Source organism: Desmodus rotundus, chromosome 12 (genome assembly GCF_022682495.2).
Source record: "Desmodus rotundus isolate HL8 chromosome 12, HLdesRot8A.1, whole genome shotgun sequence".
Taxonomy (NCBI): domain Eukaryota; kingdom Metazoa; phylum Chordata; class Mammalia; order Chiroptera; family Phyllostomidae; genus Desmodus; species Desmodus rotundus.
The window spans coordinates 95,416,373-95,438,738 of NC_071398.1; the positions used below are offsets into that span (position 1 = coordinate 95,416,373).

Consider the following 22,366-nt stretch of genomic DNA (forward strand, 5'->3'; position numbering starts at 1 on the left):
CAGGAACTGACATTTGGGTGGTTCCAATCTTTTGTAAGCATCATTCCCAATCTTGGGTCAGTGTCACCTTTGGGGAAGGAGCGAGCTGTGAGTCAGATGACCAATGCACGTGTGATTCTGGTGGTGGCGACCGACTGCCCCTCTACAGCTCTAACCCTCACTCTTTTCATCCCACCCCCACGTGTGAAGCCCCCAGGCCCTCAACCGTCAGCATGCTACACTTCTGCCGTTTTCCCAATAAAAGGTGGAAATAGGTGGTTTTTTATGTCTCTTCTAAGCACAATGAGCATCTTTTCATGTTAAAATCCACTTACATGTTTCTCTGTGAACTCTGTTCTGAATCCTATGTGCCTTTTATTATGTGTGTGGGGTTTGTTGCCCACGTAAACGTTCATTACGTAGCTGAAATTAACCAATGTTTATTTAGCCTTATTGCTTCTAGTTTTCAGGTCACACAGTGTGGGTTTCCCTCACTCCTAGGCTGCAACGGAGTTCTATTCGTGCCTTCTAGTACTCGCAGGGCTTCGTTTTCGTATGTAAATCTTGCATCTGTGTGGAACGCACGCATTACTACTTTTGGTTGTTTCGGTAAAAGCTCACCTCTACTTGTTCTGACACGCCAGGACAGGCATACCTGGGAGATACTGCGGGTTCGGTCCCAGACCACCAAAATAAAGTGCATAGCGCAATAAAGCGGGCTGTGATCTTTTTGCTGGTGGAGGGTCTTGCCTTCAATTTGTAAAAAACACACCTGCGAAGTGCAATAAAGTGAAGCTCAATAGAAACAACTGCATTGGGCCTCTCTCTGTCCTGTTCCATTGGACTGTTTATTCACGTGTCAACATCCCAGCTTTAATTACCGAGGTTTAACAATGTGTTCAGTAGTACTAACTATCCTACACGTTGGCTGTTTGTTCATTCTAAATGCTACCTACCAAATTCGACTCTACCACCTGTACCAAATCCTCTTGCTGCTGCAGTTCTCATTAATCCTCTCAGGTTTTTCCTGTGTGTTTAGTCTGCATCACCACCTCGTGATGGAGATCACAGGCACCTCAACACCTACTCCTGTTTTTGGGGTGAGTGATTCCCTCTAAAATAAACAGTTCCCCCCGCAAAGCCTAACCTTTCTTGGATAAACAGATAGTAAAGCTGTGCCACCAAATAAAAACCTAATTTTATTGAAAACAGGAAAAGATGGATTTTCACATTTGTTTCGGCCAGTGGTTATTGCTTTTGTAAGCTACCTGACCCTCGGCAACACCAACTGGCACTAGACAGAGGTGTCTGTTCCTGTCAGCATCAGAGTTAGTCTCAGTTTATTCATCAACAAATGCATTTAACCCTAGTGAAGGACACTCTGATTGGGTCCTTAGGGCACCATAAGGGGGGGGGGGGGGAGCGGGTGTGCGTTACATAAGCTGCTAATACAGAAGAGATCGACATCTCTCCAGCAACCTGGAAGCACAGATCCACATTTGCATTTTATGTAAAAATTCAGGTTTTATTCTTTTTTTACTTATTCTTACATTGGTGAGAACTGATGTCAGGAACTTAAGCAGCAGTAACTTTTCTGCCTCTCAGCTGAACAAAAATACTATATGGCATTTCCACTAGGCAAGACTTGCTTCTTCACATTTCACATGAGAATGCAGTACTACTCCTTCTTGAACAAAATGACCAGTTTACTACGGAAACCATCTTTAGAGGAAGTGTTTAATAAGCATATTTTATTTAAATAAATCCCCCAGTAGGAGAATTCACTGCCTTGACTCAGAAGACGACTCTAAGTTATCGGTTACATTTATCTGTGCGGCTCACCAACGTGTCCTCATCGAAACATCAGTATTTCCACATCACAGTTCCCAAAAGGGCTTTACAGCCTCAAAATTCTGTGTCTCCTTTGGCTTGCTTCTCTCTCGACTGTACCCAGGCTTTGTTAATGGTTCGCTTCATATCATCATCTCCATCTTCATAAATTTTCTTTAGAACATTCATCAATCCCTCACTAGGGTCTGTCTCCGTGTCATAGGAAGGCTTTCTGTTGAAAGAGAAACAGTTGAGAAATACACATACATCTAAAAATGGGTATGTGTGGATGTGTGCACAAATGATTCCATTGACTGGAGAAGTTTTACACGCACGGAGAGATACAAATCAGGTTGTTCGTGTTCACGGAAAAAGCGGAGGAGTGGAGACAAGGGGAAGATACCGAGCGTCCCCGACTCCCACGACACAGCACAGGCAAATCCTCAATGAAAGCAGCACGCGCCCACACGTTAGCTCACTGGCTCCATGAAAGAGCAGGCGTCAAAATGGCTAGAGGTTACCTTGGGACAGTAGGGTTTTAGGCAACTTTTAGCAGAAAAAGTAAATAAGCATTTACTGTTCTGAACTGTCTCAATTTTTTAAAAGCACATTCCCTCATATTATTTGAAAGAATACTTTGAGAGAAACCCACAAATACCCACTACACACAGATGCTCCCACACCTCTAATCAGAAAGCCTCCTCTACAGCTTGAGACACACGGGGCTGGGCTGGTGCTCAAAACCACCATCCTCAATGGAGCTGATGCCTTTTCCAGTTCAATGGGCGTCCAGCCTGGGCCGGTTCACTTTAAATTCTTCACTTACCTCATTTACTAAGTGCCAGGTTATATCCTGGACACAGGCGATATACAGTAAGAGCAAGACAGGGTCCTGGACTCAGGTAATTCATTCTAGGTGTAAAATCAGCTCCACAGAAAGCGCCCAACTCTAGTCAACCACACCCCACATGCACGCCTGCCCGAGGGGAGGGGGGAGAAGCAGACGGCTGGCTGGCTCCTTGTGTGTGACAACACAGAGCAATGTGTGACCGACATGGAAGTCTTCGAATAAACACTGTTTAGAACAGCCATTAAGTAGAAAAATACTGTATCTTTCCCACTCTCCGTCAGCGACGGTGAAATCCCTAACCACCTTATCAGAAACCTCTGTGGCCCTCCCAAACCCTGAGGGTGCCTGGGTCCCCCGGGAACTAGTGAAGAGGAATCCCTGGGAATGGGCACCGTAGGTCCAGAGAAGCACCACTGGCCCACCGAAAGCAGCGCGCTGGACACTTCCGGTGGTTCTGACAGCTGGAGCAGATGTCAAGATGACTGGCTCAACCAGCAGACACTGAGAGGTACGTGGTCCAATCACAGACTATACAACTCTTCATCCACAGAGACAAGCCACTAAAGGTCTATAATCCCAGCAAAAAATGTATTAAAATTCTTAGAGAAATCAAAGTGAACTTACTCTTTGTCTTTGCACTCTTTTTCAACCTGCGTCAGGTAGTCCCACCGCGTGTTTTCCGCTTTCTTCCTACACAAGATAATCACCGTGTCTGTCTTGACCTGGAAGAGGAGTGGAAACAGGCCCAACTCAGACACGCAGGCAAGCACCAACATGCAGAGGACAAGCAGCTACTCCCTAGCCGTCACTATTACATGTAGGGCCTGTGTAGGTCCTAGTAACGCTTTTAGGTAGAAGGCCAGAGCCTAAACACTTGTGGAAGAGGAAGGTCACAAATATTACTAGAATACCTTCAAATACTACATGTTCTCAAAACACAGGGTGTTAGGGGAAGCCAGGGATCCAGGAGAAAGGGCCTTTGAGACAACTGGCAGAGCAAGCAGAGAAGCCCCAGAATAGCATGATTCTGGTGTTTGAAAAGCAGCAAGGAATGGCTGGTTTTGGTGAAGGGGGGGACACAGGGAGAGGCAGGAAACCCACCCATGAACAGCGGCACCGACAGCCAGCCTGGAAGGCACTGAGAAAGCAGGAGAGCAGAGCATGCGACTCCCAGGGGACTTGTGAGTGTCCCTTCGACTAGGGAACTGGCAGGCGGAAAGTGAGCAGTGAGACGCAAGCTCACGGACAAATGACATTCTGATGTCACCTTTAGGCTGTTGCGTAATTCTATACACACAGAGACGGCGAAACGGCACATCTACCTACCGGACGCACCACCTCCTTTAAAACAGGTAGAGATGGGGGATTATCTGCATTAGTGGAAAGCGTGGATGACAGTTGTTTAAGGCAGTTTGGTAGCTTCCACTAACTCCAACTAGGTTAAGTACTTAAGTCCTTTTGTATGTGGAAACCACACAGAGCTTCTCCCAAGGGCTACCACTGAACCCTTCATACATACTTCATTCAACTCTGTGAAACGCACTCCTCCCCCTTTGAACAGGAGACGGAACTGCTAGGTCACGACCGGGCAGTGGCAAGACCCGCGTCAGAACTCAAGTTCCCCCCGAACCATTTAAAAAACTTATTCCTCTCCTGGTTTTAATGCAATGTTCTTGTAATATTCTATTTTTCTAGACCAGGAGCTGGTAGACTTTTTCTGTAAAGGGCCAGAGGAAACATTTTGGGCTCTGTGGCCCCAAGATCTGCTGCAGCGCTGAACTCCGCCTCCACAGCCCCGAAGCAGCCACCCCGCCGCCGCCGCCCCCCCCCCCCGCCAAACATGCAAGGCTGCGTTCACACAGAACTTCAGTTACAACATACGCAACCAGCTGCAGTTTGCTGTTCCCACTTACGGAGGATGGATTAATTCTGGTTTATCTCTATTCTAAATCGGCCAGGCACAATTTAATGAGGTTTCACAGTATGACAAAAAGAAGCAAACTTACTTTTTTTGAACTGCCTTCCACAGAGATGGGTTTCAGGAGATTGTTCACAATCATGGAGTAATTCTTCCCGTTGAGATTCTTTACCAAAAGATCAAATGACCTACAACACAACAGCGAACACACCGTCTGTCTGGTTCTATGACAGGAGCGCCTGGTCTTGTGGGAAGGAGCTGCCAGTGTGGTTTCAGGAAGGGGGCCTGGCTGGCCGGCGGGCCCAGAGGAGATGCCCCCATCAAAGCGGGGGTGGGGGCCATTCATTCTCAAGCCAGGCAGCCTCTGCCTGGAGGGCCGCTGCCCTCCCCACAGTGGGGACTCACCTCTCCGTGAAATGCACCTGCACGTTCTCGGTGGGGACGTGATGGACTCCAGTCAGGGTGATGTAGATTTTCACGAACTTCTCCGACTGATCCCATCCTGGCAACAAGAACCACAAAGCAGGGGACATGAGTGAAGTCTGGTACTGTCTCTAAAATAGGAAGTGCATGTGGCTTATGATAAAACTCAGTAAAACAGAAATCCAGCAGTAAAACATGAAAAAAATTAAAATGTAAGAAATTTCCTGGATGGGGAAATTGAGCTCCAAAGCAATTAAGCAATCTATCCAAAATTCGACCTCTAGCCAGTGGTGGAACTGGACTGAAATCTATGTTCACTGAAACAAAGTCCATGCCCTTTTTATTCCCCAAAATAAAGAATATTTCTTCATCTAAAGATTCTTAGAGATGTTCTTTAACAGTAGTCCATTTCCCCCCTTTATGAAAATAACTTTGTCCTATCCCTAAATATTGGTAATTCTCTGCCAAGCTGGATGGCTAAGCATCAGTACTGTCCAATCCCACAATCATTTCTACTTCTCTAAGCAGTTCACCAAACACAACCAGTTCTGGCTTCCTCAACTCCCTTCCCCGACAACGCAGAATATAAACTCAAGAGTCCGGTTCACCAAGTCTGCCAATCTGACTAACCCAACAACATCTCCCACGTGCCAGCTGAGCGCACGCTGTGAAACTACTTGTTAGTTTCTAAACTAGGTGGTTTGTCAACCCAAAAATACACACACTTCACCTATAAAGCATACTACATGAAATGTACGTATGTTCACTGTGTACACGTAATATGTACATATTAAATACACGTCCCTAACACTTCCACAGCTTTGTCCTATAGAATGAAAGTGTTGATTAAAAAAAAAAGCCTACAGTGTGCTATAGAACTTTCTCTAGTTTCTCCCCATTTGATCCACCCTTCCACATTAAGTTTCTCCCTGAACTCGAGAAACCCCACCACCTTCAGGCCACTTTCCTGTGTCAACCAACTAGGGACACAGGGTAACTTAGCGCCAGCACGTCTCCTAAGCACAACATACACACAACACACTGCTTTTCACTCTGACAAGACGCAAAATATCGGATTGGCCCAAAAGTTCATTTAGCTTTTTCTGTAAACGACACCTTTTCATTTTCACCAATAACTTTATTGATTTGGATATTCTGAGTATGTCAGCTATCTCCTGTGTGGTATAATGCTGATTGTTCTCAATTAATGTCGCAATTTGATCGCTATAAGCTTCAACTGGTCTTCCCGACTGTGGAGCAACGTCCAGGGAGCAATCTCCAGCCCGAAACTCTGTAAATCACTTTTGACCCATTTGATCAGTCACAGCACCTTCTCTGCACACTGCACAAACCTTATTTTGCATTTGTGGTGTTTTTACCTTTCTTGAAATAATAAAGCATAATATGCAAAAAAGTTGCTTATTTCCTTCCATCTTTAATATTAAAATGGCTACACAAAACCTCACCAATTTTGATTTTTTTTAAATGCAGACACACAGCTGTCACAATACAAATGAACACAATTGTTTCAAGTGAAGTTTTTAACTTCAACCAAGTGCTAGTAAAGCCACCTTACAACACTTACTATGTGCTAGACACTGTGAACATAAAGAGACTACTATGTGCTGGACACTGTGAGCACAAAGAGACTACTATGTTCTAGACACTGAGCACAAAGAGACTACTATGTGTTGGACACTGAGCACAAAGAGACTACTATGTGCTGGACACTGTGAGCACAAAGAGACTACTATGTTTAGACACTGAGCACAAAGAGACTACTATGTGCTGCTGGGCACTGAGCACAAAGAGACTACTATGTGCTGGACACTGTGAGCACAAAGAGACTACTATGTGCTGGACACCGTGAGCACAAAGAGACTACTATGTGCTGGGCACTGTGAGCACAGACTACTGTCCCTGCCCTCTGAGCAGCACACCATGCGGGTTTCCGCTGCGCCGCTTCCCGAACAAAAAGTGTGACAAGTGGGACGGTGAGAGTGTGAGCGGGGCCTGCGTGTGGGTCATCGCTGGCGCCCACAAGTGCAAGCACAACAGCGGCATATATCAGATGCTCAGAAATGTTTCCTGACTTTAACTAGCTTTCTTTCCTCAGATAATACTGGTGGTTGCTTGGCAAAGTGGAATGCAGAACAGGAAGAGAATCAAAACAAAAAGCTGTGTTCCATGTAAGCTGAGCAGGTTCCTTCTTATTGCTACTCATGGTTGTACTACATCAGCTGCTAGAATGTATCCTCCCCTTTTCATCTCTTAAAAAGAATCTTATTAATAAGTAAGTGATGGGACCTCTCTGTCAAACCACCAAAACGTACACTCAAATCTACGTCAACAATGAAGTTTGTTAGCTGGTCACTACTGGGGACTCGGCTGCTCACAGGCGGAAGGAGCGGGGTGCAGGGCAGTGCGTCCTACCGTAATTACTGATTTTCACGGTGTAGCCCGTCGTAATGGGAGCCACCACGGCAGCTGGCTTCTCATTGTCCAGAGCTTCTGCTTTCCTCTGTGACTTCTGCTGCATCTTGTTCTTGATTTCTGTCTCAACCTTGGATTTTTCAGCTGTCAGAACATCACGTACTCTCTTTCTAGTGGCCTTTTCCAGCAACACCTTGACCTCTTCTAGATCTTTCTGTAGCTGTGTTACAATAAAAGACAAGTTACTTATGATAAATAAGATAAGAGCTTGACATCGTGCCTATTGGTCGTTTGGCCTACTGAAACAAGAGCTAAGAATTAAGAGATTCATTTCCATTTTCTAGGGGTGGGCAGCAACTTGAATTCTTTCTTCCAGCCTACTGAACTGTAAATAAACCAAGCTTTCTTCTAAAGGAAAATTTAACGTCCTTGAATTAACAACAGGTAATCAAGCCTCCAGTTTCCAGTTTGGTAGACTGTTCAGCTGTCTCTGTTACAGAACATTTTATTACAAGACACTTTTGTGATTTATAAACTGTGATGAAGAATCTTTTATTTTTTGAAAAGGAGTTCATAGATTTCCTTCTAACATCCACTCCTAGACACCAGATACTGGGAATTTTCAAACTATCACGGTGAGTGAGAGCCCGGTGTGAGGAAATGCTACAGCAACTTTACTAAGTGAACCTGATTTCTGCCTGAGATTGTTCCTCGTGCCGGAGCCTCACCTACTGAAGTCCACGTCCACTTTTGGGAGGCACAGCCAACGCTTTTCTAAGTTCAAGAGTTAAAGACACTGTTACAAAATTAATAGGCCTGACAAACTTTTTCCAGTTACCCTCTGACAAGTTACAGAAAAAGGATTTGATTTTCTTAAAATAACTTTACATTCTGGCTGGACACTAGCAATCTGACAGGAAGATGCTCACATCACATAGCCTGAGAGCATATAAAAGGCTCACTGGAAATATCTTTCATGCTTAATAACTGCATATAACATCTGAAGCAGAGGCTGAAGTCCTAGTGTTTCTCAAGCCTTGTAAAATTCAGGACAGGAAAAAGAACGCTCTCTGTTAGCTGTGTCTGACATTATCTCACTGAACTCAGACGCCTCGGCTTCCCGTCTGATAACTGATACACGGTGTGAGTCGTCCCACTGTGCCGAGTCTCCCATCCACACTACACAACCCCAAACTCGTGCTACTAAGACAGAAAAAACTGCAAATTCTTCTTGGATGCACAGCACCAAGATGTTTCAGTTCAAAGCAATCTTTCTTATTAAGATGGTTTAAAATTTTCACACTGTTTCTAACACTAACGTGACAGACGCTGAAACGTAAAGTTAGCGCATCTGTTCCTCGAATAAGGACCAAGTTTGACTAGACTAGGAACCCTTTTCTTAGCAGACTCTGAAAAGAACTCTGAGAACGAAGGGATTCCCGGGCCCTCTGCAGCCAGTTCCTGCTCACACGACGGCACCACGACGGCACCACGACGGCAGGTGCAGACACCATGGGTCTGAAGCAGCTCGCGCAGGCCTGTGTTGGGTGGTCCCTGGTGCTTCTGCTCATTCGGACCTGAAACCAGTAGGAGCGACCCCTTTGTGCCTCAGACAGCAGTTTCTCACCTAGTTCATCTTGGCCTTCACTTGTTTTCTTTATGCAAAATCACATACTCTTTTACCCCAATCCCTAAACACATCCAAATGTATCTTCTAACCTAGTTCCAAATTCCGCAGGGGGAGACATTAAAATCAAAGCACCTCAAAACATCTCTCCAGAAAGACACAAATGGCCACACCACAGGCACAGGAGAGGACACCAGCCTCACTCACCAGGCACGAGGAATGCTCATCTGCGCCCCAGTGAGACCACTTCACACCCACCAGGGCTGCCAACTTTGACAACAAAAACATCCGGGCAGAACCAGGGATTACCGACAGGCTTGTGGGGCGTCTCCCAGAGTTAGTGCTGGAGACGCCGCCATTCCACTCCTAGTGCGAACCCCAGGACACGGCACATCTGGCCCACGGAAAAGCCGCACGTAAGTGTTCACCGCAGCACTGTCTGTGACAGCCAAGAAAGGGGAAGAAGCCAGAGGGCCACTAACGGATGACAGATAACGAAGTGTGGTATGTCCATGCGGTGGAATACTATTCAGCCACAAAAAGGAACACACGCCACACCACGGATGAACTTGGAACCATCACGCTAAGTGAAAAGGAGCCAAAAAGCATCGGCTGCCTAGCGTGGGCTTCCGTTTGCACCGACAAACCCGCAGACAGCGCGGGCTGCGGCTGCGGGGGAGGCGGAGGTGCAGGCCGAGGCCTTTCAATGGACCCCAGGGGTTTCTCTGGGGGGTGATGAAAATGTTCCAGAATTGGTGGTGATCGCTGGACAACACTGAACATATTAAAACGCACTGGCTCCTATACACTTTCGGTGGGTTAGAAACAGTGAATTTTCTCTCAAACCAAACACCACCCAGCGGCGCCCCTAAATGTTGATCTGAAGTACCGGCACTGAGAAGTCCTTACTCACCGAAGAGGGTGAACGGCCCCAGGGATCATTTCCTGGGCCCGCGCACCTGGGCCTGTCTCTACCCAGACACAGCAACGTGTGGCAAGTGACCCAGACCGACACTCTACTAGACACACACCTCTGCTTCACACTTAAAGCGAATGTGAGACCTAGAAAGTCCTATCTGAGGGTCCCCAGCCTTGGTCACACCGGGGAAGAGACTTCCAGGAAGCCAATCTGGAGACCCGCACTGCACTGGGAGGCTGACAGTCTACTAGGACCAGGGAAAGAGCGACCCAGGCACTGTCACGACCAATGCGTAACCGCCCAAGTAAAGGCCTCCACAGTCAAGCCGCCCCTGTTCAGAGACGACAGCTCTTGCAAGAGAAAAAGGCCATTCCCACCGCTAGGTAAACTAGTTTCCCAATTTTGATTTAACGCACAGAGCAGACTGCGGTTCGCCAGGCACTGTTTTACAAAAATACTCGGCGTCCTTAATCCCACGGCACGGGTACTCCTGTGGCTCAGGGAAGCACAACGTGCCCCAAACCGCGTGTGCGCAGAAAACAGGCCTGAGAGAATGAAGTGCTGGGACCCAAGGCTTCTCAGCTGCCTGCCCGCCTCCACCCTGCCATGACACTCGGGGTTTGCCATCAGCCCCAGGCGAACGAAGTCTCACGTCCCCGGGACAGTACGACGGGTGCGGGAAAGTGACCGACCCGCTCGGTCCGCCGTCCGCACCACCTGAGCCCGACACAGCCCGCTCAGCCGTACCGCGCGCCGGGACGGACCCCCGGCCCGGCCGAGCGGCGGCGGCGATCGGCAGCTTTCCCGCCGAAGCCGGCGCCCGCAGGGGCCGCTCAGCATCAGGGCCGCTGCAGGGGGGCGGGTGCGAGGCCCGGGGAGCCCGGGACCGACAACGGAGAGAGGCGGGCGCGGCGTAGTCCGCACGCGAATCGCGGCGGGGAGCTCCGGCAAGGCCAACCGAGGAAGACGAGCCGGGAGGGACCCTTACCTCCTCCACCGCTGAAGCCATGGTCGGGTTGGGCCAGAGAAGGCACGAGATGCAGCCCCGCGGGAAAATAAACAGGAAACGTCGCGCCGCCCGATGCCCAGGACCCGCACGACTCCCAGCGCCCGCAGCCTGTGCGCACTGCTTGCCCTGCGTGACACCGTGTCCCGCCTATCGCGCGAGGCGCCTCTGGAACCTTCGCGAGTTCAGCGTCACAGCCCAGTCCCACAGCGCCACCCGCCCCTCTGGTCCCGCCCCGCTCGCCGAGCCTTCTAGCAACGCTCAGCTCTCGCGAGAGGAACTACGCCACTTCCTCTCCGCCACTTCCTCTCCGCCCGGACAACTGTAGGCTTACACTTTGACCTCGTTTGCCCCGGCCGCGCAGTCGCAACTGGCACCGCTGCCTTGGCGGACTTTCCCCAACGCCGGAAGCAACGTACCGGTTTTTCCGGATCCGAGTCGGAAGTTGACTACCGAGTCGGCTACTTCCGTCCCGTTTAGGACACGAGCCCGCTACGCAGCCATCTTGTCTAAGGCTAATCTGTGACTGTGAGAGAAAAAGACAAAAAGAGAAGGGACAGCCTATTTGTTTTTAAAATGGGAAAGAGCGAAGAGGTAAAGTATGGAGGACCCTGAAGAGAACAGTTTGATTTTCAGTGGGTTCTGGCTATCGGGATACGTCATCACGATTTAGCATCAGCGACGTGGTGGCGTCATCTCGGGTCGCGTAGGGTTGCCTTGGCCACGTGACGGCGCCACCCGTAACCAAAAGGTCGCGGTTTGATCACGTGTAGGTTGCAGTTGTGTTCCTGCTCTGGCGCAAATGGGAGGTAGGCAACACATCGGCCTCCTATCATGTCTGCCTGTCTGCCCATAAATATATCCTCAAAAAACTAAAAAGTTGTTAAAGTATAATTTCAAAAAGCTGAAATCAAGAGTTATGCAAATATGAAATGACCATGTGACAAATATTCATTATGAGGGAATCAATAATATGTTAAATCTATCAAAGTGCGTTTGCATAGCTGGGGTCTTATTAGGCAATTTAACAGCGGATTGTTAATGTAAGGTTGCAAAGTTAGGTACAGACTGATTAATGTCCCACACCCTAACAAACTATATATAACCTTTGGAGTTACCTGTTGCACAATCAGATTTTTCTAAGATTTTGAAATTGGAATACTGAGATGCTGAGCCACCTCTGCTGTCACTTGAAAGGAAATGTAGATTTGACAGTTAATCACTTAGAAGCAGGGCTTGTTTTTCAGAAAGAAGCACAACACATGCGCATCACAGGGCAAGACAAGCAGAAGAGCGAGTATGGGAACAGTCGCTTGGGTTCCAGATGGCATTCCAGTCCCTTGTCCCAATGCCTGTTCAGGCCTTGTTTGACATTTGGTGTCTATGATAAAAGACATTCCTATTTCCTTTTAGTTAATTGTCTTGTTACTAAGCTGGTGTGAGAGTTTCTGTTACTGGCAACCAAGGACTCTTATCAGAGAGGAAAGTCCGCGTTCGGCAGTGCTGCTGCAGAGGACATAGCTGCAGGGAGAGCCGCAACCCGCTCCTGCATCTCGTTCTTCCTAAGCCAACTAGTCTCGTGTCAAATCAGAGGTGCTACAGAAACACGGGGTTCAAATGACTCAGGAAAAAATCAGCTAGAAAAAAATCGAGAAACAGATACGGACTCGAGAACAAATGTTTATTACTGCTTATGGGGGCAAAAGGGGGCAACACAAAGCATTGAAAACATCACTGGCTCACAAAAACAGTCACCTTGTCACCTCCTTGGTTGCATTTGTTTATTTCACAAGGCTTCATTCACACATGAAAACAAGATACTAATCCAATTCAAGTTCATAACGATTATAAAAGTAAACATTTGTTGGGACAATGTACAATAAATTGCACTTTTCTTAACAAGCATTACATTTACATTTATAGTGTACTATGCATAATACGTGGAATTATGGAAACATCTAATTGGTCAGTGTTGAAAGAGGAGCGAGGCTACTTACTCAAGTTTCTTTTGTAGTCAATTAGCACTATTTGTGCTAATTAACTCCTTTATCCCAGAACCTGTTTTCATTAGAGGAACCATGTACAAAAATTAAACAATTCATGAAAATAAATGGTAGAGAATGTCTACTACCTCCTCAGCAAGGAAACGGTAGGAGCTGAAAGAAAAGTGGGACTGAGAAACTTCCCCCCTCATTTGAATTAAGAATCCATATATTATGCAAAATACCAAAAATAGAGAAACTGATGTAAAAGGCTATTGGGGCATCCTGGATTCTGGGACCATCTCCAGCTTCATTCTTGTGCTTTTGTGACCCCAGAGTCTTGATGCATTTTATATCCTTATAATCCAGTTTCCTATATTTTATTCCATGTGTAATATATAGTTATGTTACATTTCAATGGAAAAGATTTCAAATGTTAACTTACTGCAATGAAAAAGTAACTGAAAATGTTCATTTTCTAGTCAATGATTCTTTTTTATTAAGTTTTTGAGAATATCACAGGATGACCTGGGATGGAGGTGGGGAGAATGGGACGTGTTGATGAAGATGTTTTTATAGCAGGTAGCAGATCCACTTGCAGACTAGCTGGACGTGTAGTCTGGTACACAGAAGCTGAGAAGGGAACACTGACCACTGACTGCCGTCAAAATGCCACTCGTAAACATCCACTTTCCTCGTTACAACTCAGGATCACCTCCGACTGAGGTGCGGCCCACACTGAAGTATTCATTTTGGTAGCTTTTGAAAAATAAGGGAATTCCTATGGTAAAAAGCTTTGCCTTCATTGTATGGAAGCCACTGTGGCAGAGGAAGGACGTGGTGGAGCAGTTCTAGTTCAGTGCGACCACGAGCAGGGCAACTAGGGGGCGAGCGTGTCTCACCTGGTGGCGCCCCGGCAGGGAACAGGCCCCGAGCAGTGCCCTGCCGTTCTCTCCCCGACTGCCACGGGTGCACTCGGGTGTGATGGCACCTGGGTATACAAGAGAGGCAGGGATACTCGGGACAGGTCTACACACACAAATCCAACAGTGTGCAGATCAAACAACAGTTTGTCCATTCTCTCGTTTATCTGTAACTGAAGCAAGAGGGTCAGAGGTTTTCTAAGTGCCCTTCTGAAAAGTTATACAATAGAATCAGCTTGCTAAGTAATTAAAAGTGCTCTTTCCAAGAGGGAGAACACAAACAAGGAATTTAATTCTTTAAAAAGCTCCTTTTGGGGGTCCTGAAATCAGACAACCGTCTGGGCAGAAGTTAGTACACTGCTTTCAGCCACAGAAAAAGAAAGCTCAGCCCCCTGCGTCAGATACACGTTGATTCTCATCTGCAGTAACTAGTCAACCCTTTTAAGATTTCTCATCTCTTGGGCCCTAAACTGTGTATTCTCTTGTGTCTCTCACTTTAGCTAGGAAATGAAGCCACTAGTTATTAACTGGAAAGTAATTTAAGAAAATGGAGTAGTGGTGTGAGAAAAATAAATAACATAGTATATATAAAAGAATGAAAATTTTGAAGAAATGAAACAAGATAAATATGATTAAATATCCCAACATCAGTGCAAAGGTTGTTTTTCTGCTTTATTTTGGAAGTTTGAGAAAGCCCATGAGGAAGAAACTGCCAACTTAGTAGTCGGGAGAGAGGAAGACAGAGATTGGCTTGTATGGGAATAGGCCACAGGCCTGTGTGCCAACCTCCTAGTGTTCTGACAGGCACTCATATACGAACATTAGCCAACTGAGAGTTTGTTTCTCTGCATTAAATTCTATGTAACTAAATATAAGCAAATTGTTCCATGGCTAAGGATGTGGGAAGCTAGCAAACATATGCACTGCAAAATTCAGCTTGGTTTCTTTCAAAAGTCAGCTTGAAAGAATGTGTTAAATAAGATTTTCAGGATATGAAAGCTCATGGATCGAATAATCAAAGTGAAGTTCATTCCCTTAATTTATTTTGCAGAATTTACTAAAAAGAGAAATAATCTCTTTTCAGAACTGCAAATGTTGGATTTCTGGAGTGTTTCATACACTGTGTTCTAGGAAAAGATGAAAAACACTCTAGAATATGTATCTGAATATTTCCTGGATATTTGGGCTGGTTAATCTCTTTGTAAAGGAATCAAGATTAGAGTAGCAATTCTCAAATATATTTCAAAGTGAGTGAAATTAGAACTAGCAGTTAATGCTGGGATGCATGAGTTTTCAATACACAGTGAAGGACATGTGGTTGGGGTAATGCTATTATATCGAGTGAAAAATCTTACCCTATAACTATATTTTGAATTTTCTGACCCAAAGGCATTGCACTGAACAGCTTAGGCTTATGGTATCAAAACATACTCAAGTATGATATGGAACTGGACGAGAAAAAATATCTATAGATGACCCTTCTAACCTTTTGAAAAAGTTAAAAGGAAAGGCAAATGATTGATTTATTAAACATTTGGAATGTATACACCTGGTGATTTTGTATAAAAAAATGTAAAAGGCTATGAAACTGAGTCAGGTTTACAGGTAAGGGCTAGACCTAGGGCCATTCTATTTCTCCCTCTGCTACTTACGGAAAAGTATTTAGGCATTCTGTGGAATGCACCAATTTCTGGAAGTTAGAAGAACTTTATACAGTAGAACTATGAGATTCAGAAAACACAAAAATCTGTAACTTGGCTGGCCATTTGATAAGGCAACTTGTACAAGGCTTCTTGGAATCAAAGCATAAGTATCAGTAAAGCTAACAAATTATTCTAAATGATTTATAGAAACAAGTACCAAGATGCAATTCTCTAGCCACTATATTTTACAAAAAAAAATTTAGCTTTTCTAAACCACCATGGAGGGAATGTTAAAGTCAACACAAGACACTTGAATGCTGGCTTATTTTCATTTTTGGTAAAGAAAATGAATACAACGATGAAAGATGTCAGGACCAAAACAAACTCGGAAGGAAACTACAACATCGTGTGATGAGTGTGACAAAAGGTGACGGACAACCCTATCGGTTTTATGGGTTGTAGAGGATAATACGCCAACGAAGCGGCTTCCCCTCTCAGGGGTTAACGATCACTGGGAAGGGAAGCAACCTGCAGTGTGTGCTCCTGGAGTCGGGATCTCTCTCACTAGATTTTTATCCCCAGGACTGTGTTAGTTTACATTGCATCGTATGGCACAGATGAGAATCACTCTGGCTACACAGGGTTTAAGATCCTTTGCAAAGAATATGTTCATCGAGATGTGGGAGGTGGGGGGTGGGGCGTAGAGGGGGGAAATGGGGACAACTGTAACTGAACAACAATAATAAAAAAAGAAAAGAATATGTTCATCAAGGAAGCCAAGGAAGAGTGTGAGTAAATGCTTCTGTACGTACCCGACGGTAGTTGGGTTGGTGGAAAAGACCAAAAACCTCCACAATGGCTTAGAAAACGGGGAGATTCGTTTCGCCTTTACCAAAGGATTTCCTGCATGGGCTATTGATACAGATATGTGAAACATAATTGAAAAAATATTTCCATCACCTTTTAAATAGCTTTCTTCACCTTTCCATGAGATAAGTATTTCTATAAAGATTTCATATTCAATCAAAAATGTCACAAATGTGTTTGCATCTCTTCATCTAGGGGTACCGAGGACATATTTTGGGGGAGCCACAGAAATCAGGAAAAGTTGCCTAACATTAAGACGATGTGAAGCGGGCCTCGATTTCCCGTTTTATAACTTCAACAAAGTTACAGTGCATTAGTGTTTCCTTAGCAAGTGCATGTCAACACTAAATGACACGCTCAGTCCCCGGCTCTGTAGTCCGTTGCGGACACAGTGGTGAACCTGGATCTGTCCAGGTGTCTCTGGTGAAGGCTTCCTAAGGCTGCGACTCGTGATACCCACTTCTAGCTTCACGCCTGCCAGACTCACAACTGTGTCCCTACTGAGGTACTGGCAGTTCCCGTGTGGAGCCCTCAAAAGGGCCTGTGAGAACACCGGCGCCAAAGTGATTTAGTTCTTCCTTCGTTTATCAGAATCTCAGTTCCTTTCCTCAACAGCCTACCTTCTCCCGTGGTTCTTGGCACTTTGTTTCCAGATGCACCCAACAGAAAATGAAACGCTCTAACTGTCTCTGGGGACCATTCAATCCCAGGTCTGCTCCCCCCTTCGGACAGGACCCTGCCGGCCAGGAGACCCGCTCGGCAGGAAAGCACCTGGCGCGGCCCTGACCAGCCCCATGGTGTGCGTATCCAAACGAATCCTGAAAAGGTAGGTGTTTCAGGTTTCAATTTTTCTTTTTCTTTTTTTTTGCCTGTGACAAATATCTTCCTATCACTTCAACCTTGGAATAAAAGACATCTCCATTTTTATGTAAGATAAAAACAATTATGAAGTTAGTACTCAATAAAAAGCGTTTAGTTCTGAATTACTTATTTCAACTAAATTTCAGGCATGTAAAATAATGTGTAATACTAGGATGGATATGAACATGGCCTTCCAAGAAGCTCGGACACAGGTGTTCAACATAAATCAGGTCGGTTTAAATAACATCCCTTTGAAAGTGTCATACAAGAAAAAGGGAGAGCCACAGAAAGACCGGGCTTGCTTTCCGGCTTCCGTTACTTTCCTTCTTCAAAAGGGACGCCTGGGAGAGTCCTCCGGGGTCTCGGTCACTTTGACCATTGTGCTCTTGTGCCAGGGCAGGGCTGGAACTATGTGCTCTCCTTGGGCGGCTGGGTGGCCTGTGGCGGCTGCAGGGGCTGGGTACCCGTGGCCGTTTTGATCGAGTTCAGGGTTTTGCTAAACCAAGAGTTTTTCGCAGCTTGGATTTCATTCATAAGCGCCCCCCTCTGATGTTCAAGCTCCTAATCAAAGAAAGAGAATCATCTGAGTTTTTATAAATGTTTTCTCTCTGACAAAACAATATCGAAGTACAGCTTTTTAGAATCTCCAGGTCTATATAGCCATAGTTTTCCTCCCACAAAGCCCAGGAGAAGTTTAACCGGCTTCTTAATGGAATAAAAAAAAAAAAAGTTTACAGCTAGAAGAGTTACCACTAAAACCAGAATCTGTGCTTTTTCTGAACAGTGAAATGAAACCTCAGGTCGTCCTCCTTTTATTCCCCCTGCCATTTAGGGTCAGGTCAAAACCCAAGATAACATGTTTAAGACCACACACAAACATAAAAGTATGGATGGATTGCATTTTCACTGATGGAGTAAGCACGAGTGCGTTCTAGTTCCACACGGCCTTCGCCCTGAGAACATGCACAGTCTGGCACAGAGGCAGCTAAGGACAGCGGGTGCGGTGGCCTTGGAGCCATGGCAGGATGTGGTGGGTACGGATCACGGTCCACCGGAAGCCGGGACTATTTTTCTAATCATGTTGCCCTCCCAGTATGGAAAGGGATTATGGGGAAAGTGATCTGGTAAAATCAGGTAAAGATGAAAATGAGCTTAAAAAAAGTGTCAGCTGATGTTCAACCATCGGGGGAAGAATCACAGAGGAGGTTTGACCTTTCATTTTCAGGGTCAGCTACGTAAGTGACCAAGTTCAGTGAGGAATGACCTTGGCCAAAAAAAAAAAAAAAAAAAAAATCACAGGATAAACTAAAAAAGCATATACCTAAGTTCTCACAAGATATAATTTTAATTATTAATATTCATTTAAATCTATGTGTTTATATCAGTGTTTAAAAATAATGACATGACATCTGATTATGCATTCTGGGGCAGAAAAACGAATTTATCATAACACCTATGATTCTGAGCAAGATATGTCTATTCTAAAGTTTTAGAATAGCCCAGACCACGAACTTCATTTTTCTCGTTGACCTTTTTATCAAGTCACCAACCTGGATTTTACACTTGGCCTCCACCAGCTGCAGTTTGGTTTGTGCCAATTCCAGCTCCATCTCCCTCAGCTGCTTCTTCAGTGAATCCTTCTCATCGTCCGACTCAGTTCCCTGGTCCACTCGGGGGCCGGCTGCTGGCTTCACAGCGCCCTCCTTGCTGAAAATGTCACTGCAGTGTTTACACGCCATCATTTTGCCCTGAAACACCCAAGAGAGAACACAGTCCGGCTGTGTGTTCCACAGCGTAAGTTGCCTCCTGAAACAGCATGTAATTTGATTTTTATTTAGATGCTGTTTGCTGCCACCAAACGCAGGCCTGTATCTGAAGGTGGTTATTTCTCCTGAGCTACAGCCAAAATGGTTAGTCTGCACAGGGCCCAACCACCCCTTTCCCTCAAGTGTCTGTGGGGAGACTGTGGGAACAGGCAGTAGCAGAGCACCGCTTTGTCACCTGTTCTAGACACTCTGGACTCCCATCACGCTCACGAGATGCCAAGTCCCTCCACTGTGCTCTGCACGTGCTGTCGCATTCCCTCCCAGGGCTACTGGGTGACGAGGTGCCAGTTCACCCCCAGTTCGTAAATGAAGAAACCCAGAGTTTCAGTAACTTGCCTAGAGCAGGCTGAGGTCATATGACCAACCGAAATCTACCCCTCAGCAAATAAAGTGCATGTCCTTTGGTTCAGCTTCCAGCGGAGATGGTCATTGTCGTTCAAGGTCGTACCGCCAGGCAAAGCGTGACAGCGGCGGCTCTTCTCAAAGCAAGAGTGCTACCGTCTGGTTAAAACATCTCTGGATTAGCTTGGAGAAAAGATATCCTGTAACCTTTCTGCTCTGACGTCCTCCTGTGGCAGCACGCTCCACGCCATGACCCTCGCTCTCCTCTCCACACACACAGCCGCTCTCCCCACCTTTCTGTGCCACGGTACGCGCGGCCGCCACGGAGGCCCTCAGACCTGGGTGTGGTCTTTTCATTCCTCGCCAGCTGGTCATTAAATTCTTCTTCTGACACGGCCACACTCTCCCTATCCCAGGCCTGAACCCCCCCAAAATCACCTTCTCGGCCCCCACTGATTTTCCTTATCCCATTCATACTGTGCTCTTCAGATTCCCCCCTGGTTAATGTTCATTAGACACCCAGAGCTCCCTTAAGAGCCCAGGGCTGGCACAGAGGGGCACACCCTGAGTATCTGTTATATACTTATTGCTGACTAAATAAAATGTTAATGTGGTGGCTTTTGATCTGGGTCTTAAGTGGTTAAAAGTCTACCAAGCTGGGCAAGCAGTTTCATTAGGCTGGACCTTATGAAGGAAGAGATGAACCTCACAAGAGGGAGGAGGACATTTCAGCAGAGAGAACCCCTGTGCATACACCCTGCACCCTCAGGGAACTACGGGAGCGAGAGGCTGAAGCAGGAGGAAGTGTCTCACCAGCGAGAGGCAGGCAGTGATAAGAGCTCTCTAGGACCAGGCTGTAAAGGTCCCTGAATGGGATGCCCGTGCATCCTGACTTTATCTTGTAGAAAATTCGCATTTGCATCACCGAATCCTATGCTCCACGCTGGAGCTAGAGCAATGAACCTCATGGAGCCGACATGCTGATGGGTGGGAGGGGAGAGACTACAGATTCCCACCCACCTCCATCTCCTTCCTAACAGAACCTTGATGTTATGTGGGCTGGAAAATGCCCAGGTAAAGGTGCCATTTTCTAGGCCCCTGAAGCTGAGCCATGAAATTAAGTTCAGATACGTACGGCCCTTGTAAGAAGGCTACTTAGGGAGAGCTCGCCCAGTTGGAGGAGGAGGACCCTTGTATCCTTGCATCTTCTTTGGCCTGAAGGTAGTTCTACCTGGAATGTGGGGGTGATGGCAGAAACTCCAGGTGACAGGTCTGACTTCCAGGTGAGCTCGAGGACAGAAGCCCACGATGAGGGTATGGGTCACTGAAGTTGGATCACTGATAAAACCATGGGTCTTTCTAGTCCCAGACTTCTTTTATGTGAGATAATCAACACCTTCTGTGTGTAAGCCGATGTTGTCTTGGATTTTCCACATGTGGCCTATCTAGTTCTAAGCAGTTACACGGAGTGACATAGCCCAATTTGTGTTTCGGAATGCCCGGTCTGATCAGTGCACGGGATGGACTGGGGAGGGACTGGTGGTAGGGGAAGGCTGTCTGTCACGGGGGTGCAAAGTTCAGAAGCTATCATCACATTCATGCCGAACAAGAGATGAGGAAGTCAAGAGATGAGGAAGTAGGACGGGAGGAAGAGGAGGTAGTACAATGTAATGGATGCGGGTATGGATAGTAGGGTCTGACCCCATGGGTTCAAATCCCGGCACTACTGCTTATCAGCTCTGTGACCGTGAGGAAATAAATTACCTGTTTTGGAAATCATCATCGATAAAAAGGAAGTAAAATAAATTGGTAAGGAGATATTACAGTGGCTGCCTCCGCAGGTGGGTGTGAGGACCATATGGGATAACACGCGTACGGCCTCGTAAGAGCACACACAGTAATCGGTGGTGGTTGTGCTTGACTCTGGCTAAGACAAGTTCAAATGCCTCATTCTGCACGTCGTGGCCTTCCATTAGGTAGGCCGCCTACTACCCAGTGATTTCCTTATTCCTGAATACACACTCAGATTGCATCAGTTTCCTTAGTGAAATATGAAATGCTCAGTCCCATTTCTGGGCCTTCGCTCACAATGTTTTCTCCACAATGTCCCTTTTAAACCCTAACTGAATTCTACCCGTCTTGCTTTAGTCCAGCCAGGTCCAAAGTCATCCTTGGTCTACAGTTCTTGTGGTTTCCCTTTTTCTGCAACTGTTGGTGCCGTCCCATCAGCACTTCCATGCTTTTCAAGTATCTTCTCGAAGTCCCCACGCACCTTTACGCAATCTGTCCCTGCAGGGGAGTTCTGAGCGCTTTGTCATGCACAGTTTCCGCAAAGGACAGAAGTCTAGTACCCGTGTACATAGTCGATGCTCAATTAAACCTTCCTGAGTGGTCAGTATAAATCCTTCTTTCATTTTTGTTTCCATAAAGATTTTAGTTCAGGATAGTTAATCCTGTTAGGCCAAGACACTTCATCAACTGATGTTGGTCATTGTGTCTACAAAGGCACAAAGAATGATAAAGGCTAAGTAGGAAGAGGGGACAAAGGAAGGACAGGAAGGGAAGATATGGACCCCAAATTTATCAGGTTTGGGGAGGGACACCACCAACTTTATGCTAACAATGTCAGACTAGTGGTGTTTTATAACATGAAATAAAAAAACACTTTTGGAATACAAAGTCAGAACAAAGTTCGTATTTTCATTTCCCATGTCTCAGATATTCAGGTCATAACTTATAAAAATATACATTTATTGTGTGCCAGGTACTACGCTAAGCACTTTATGTACATTCTTAGTTAATCTTCAGAATGACCTTATTACTCAGGTACTGTTATCTGTTATGCAGAATACTAAATAAAGTTTAGAAAGGTTAAATAACTTGCCAAGTTGTTAAAGTACATGCTGAAGTCCCTAGAATGCATAAATTCCTAGTATG

At 46.0% G+C, this 22,366-nt stretch overlaps 2 protein-coding genes and 1 long non-coding RNA gene across 10 annotated transcripts in view; 1 reads left to right on the forward strand and 2 right to left on the reverse strand.

Moving 5' to 3' along the window:
* Nucleotides 1-1,697: 1,697 nt before the first annotated feature.
* On the reverse strand, nucleotides 1,698-11,214 carry CACYBP (calcyclin binding protein). The gene is made up of 6 exons (XM_024553228.3): nucleotides 10,968-11,214; nucleotides 7,434-7,653; nucleotides 4,983-5,079; nucleotides 4,666-4,765; nucleotides 3,284-3,381; nucleotides 1,698-2,041 (listed from the first exon to the last, which is right to left on the reverse strand). The coding sequence occupies exons 1-6, from the start codon at nucleotides 10,986-10,988 to the stop codon at nucleotides 1,885-1,887; spliced, it is 693 nt and encodes a 230-aa protein (XP_024408996.1). The 5' UTR covers nucleotides 10,989-11,214; the 3' UTR covers nucleotides 1,698-1,884.
* A 1,438-nt stretch (nucleotides 11,215-12,652) lies between these two features.
* Nucleotides 12,653-22,366, reverse strand: part of RABGAP1L (RAB GTPase activating protein 1 like) — a 446,160-nt gene continuing 436,446 nt past the window's right edge. For all 8 annotated transcript variants that reach the window (XM_053916149.2, XM_053916150.2, XM_053916154.2 and 5 more), the window contains 2 exons: nucleotides 18,812-19,009; nucleotides 12,653-17,822 (listed from right to left, as the gene is read on the reverse strand). In XM_053916149.2, the coding sequence (XP_053772124.1) occupies nucleotides 17,670-17,822; nucleotides 18,812-19,009 (351 nt within the window). In that variant the 3' untranslated portion in view covers nucleotides 12,653-17,669. The remainder of the gene's footprint in view (nucleotides 17,823-18,811; nucleotides 19,010-22,366) is intronic.
* Nucleotides 17,109-20,037, forward strand: LOC123478945 (uncharacterized). Its single transcript, XR_008425863.1, has 3 exons — nucleotides 17,109-17,226; nucleotides 19,100-19,171; nucleotides 19,498-20,037. It is a non-coding gene; the product is annotated as an uncharacterized lncRNA (long non-coding RNA).

Coding starts and splice junctions, on each gene's coding strand:
- CACYBP (XM_024553228.3), bottom strand. CDS start 10,988: ATGGCTTCAGCGGTGGAGGAG. Junction 5,080..7,433: donor CGTGAAAATCAGTAATTACG/GTAGGACGCACT, acceptor TCTTGTTGCCAG/GATGGGATCAGTCGGAGAAG. Junction 3,382..4,665: donor TGGAAGGCAGTTCAAAAAAA/GTAAGTTTGCTT, acceptor CTCCTCTTCCAG/GTCAAGACAGACACGGTGAT.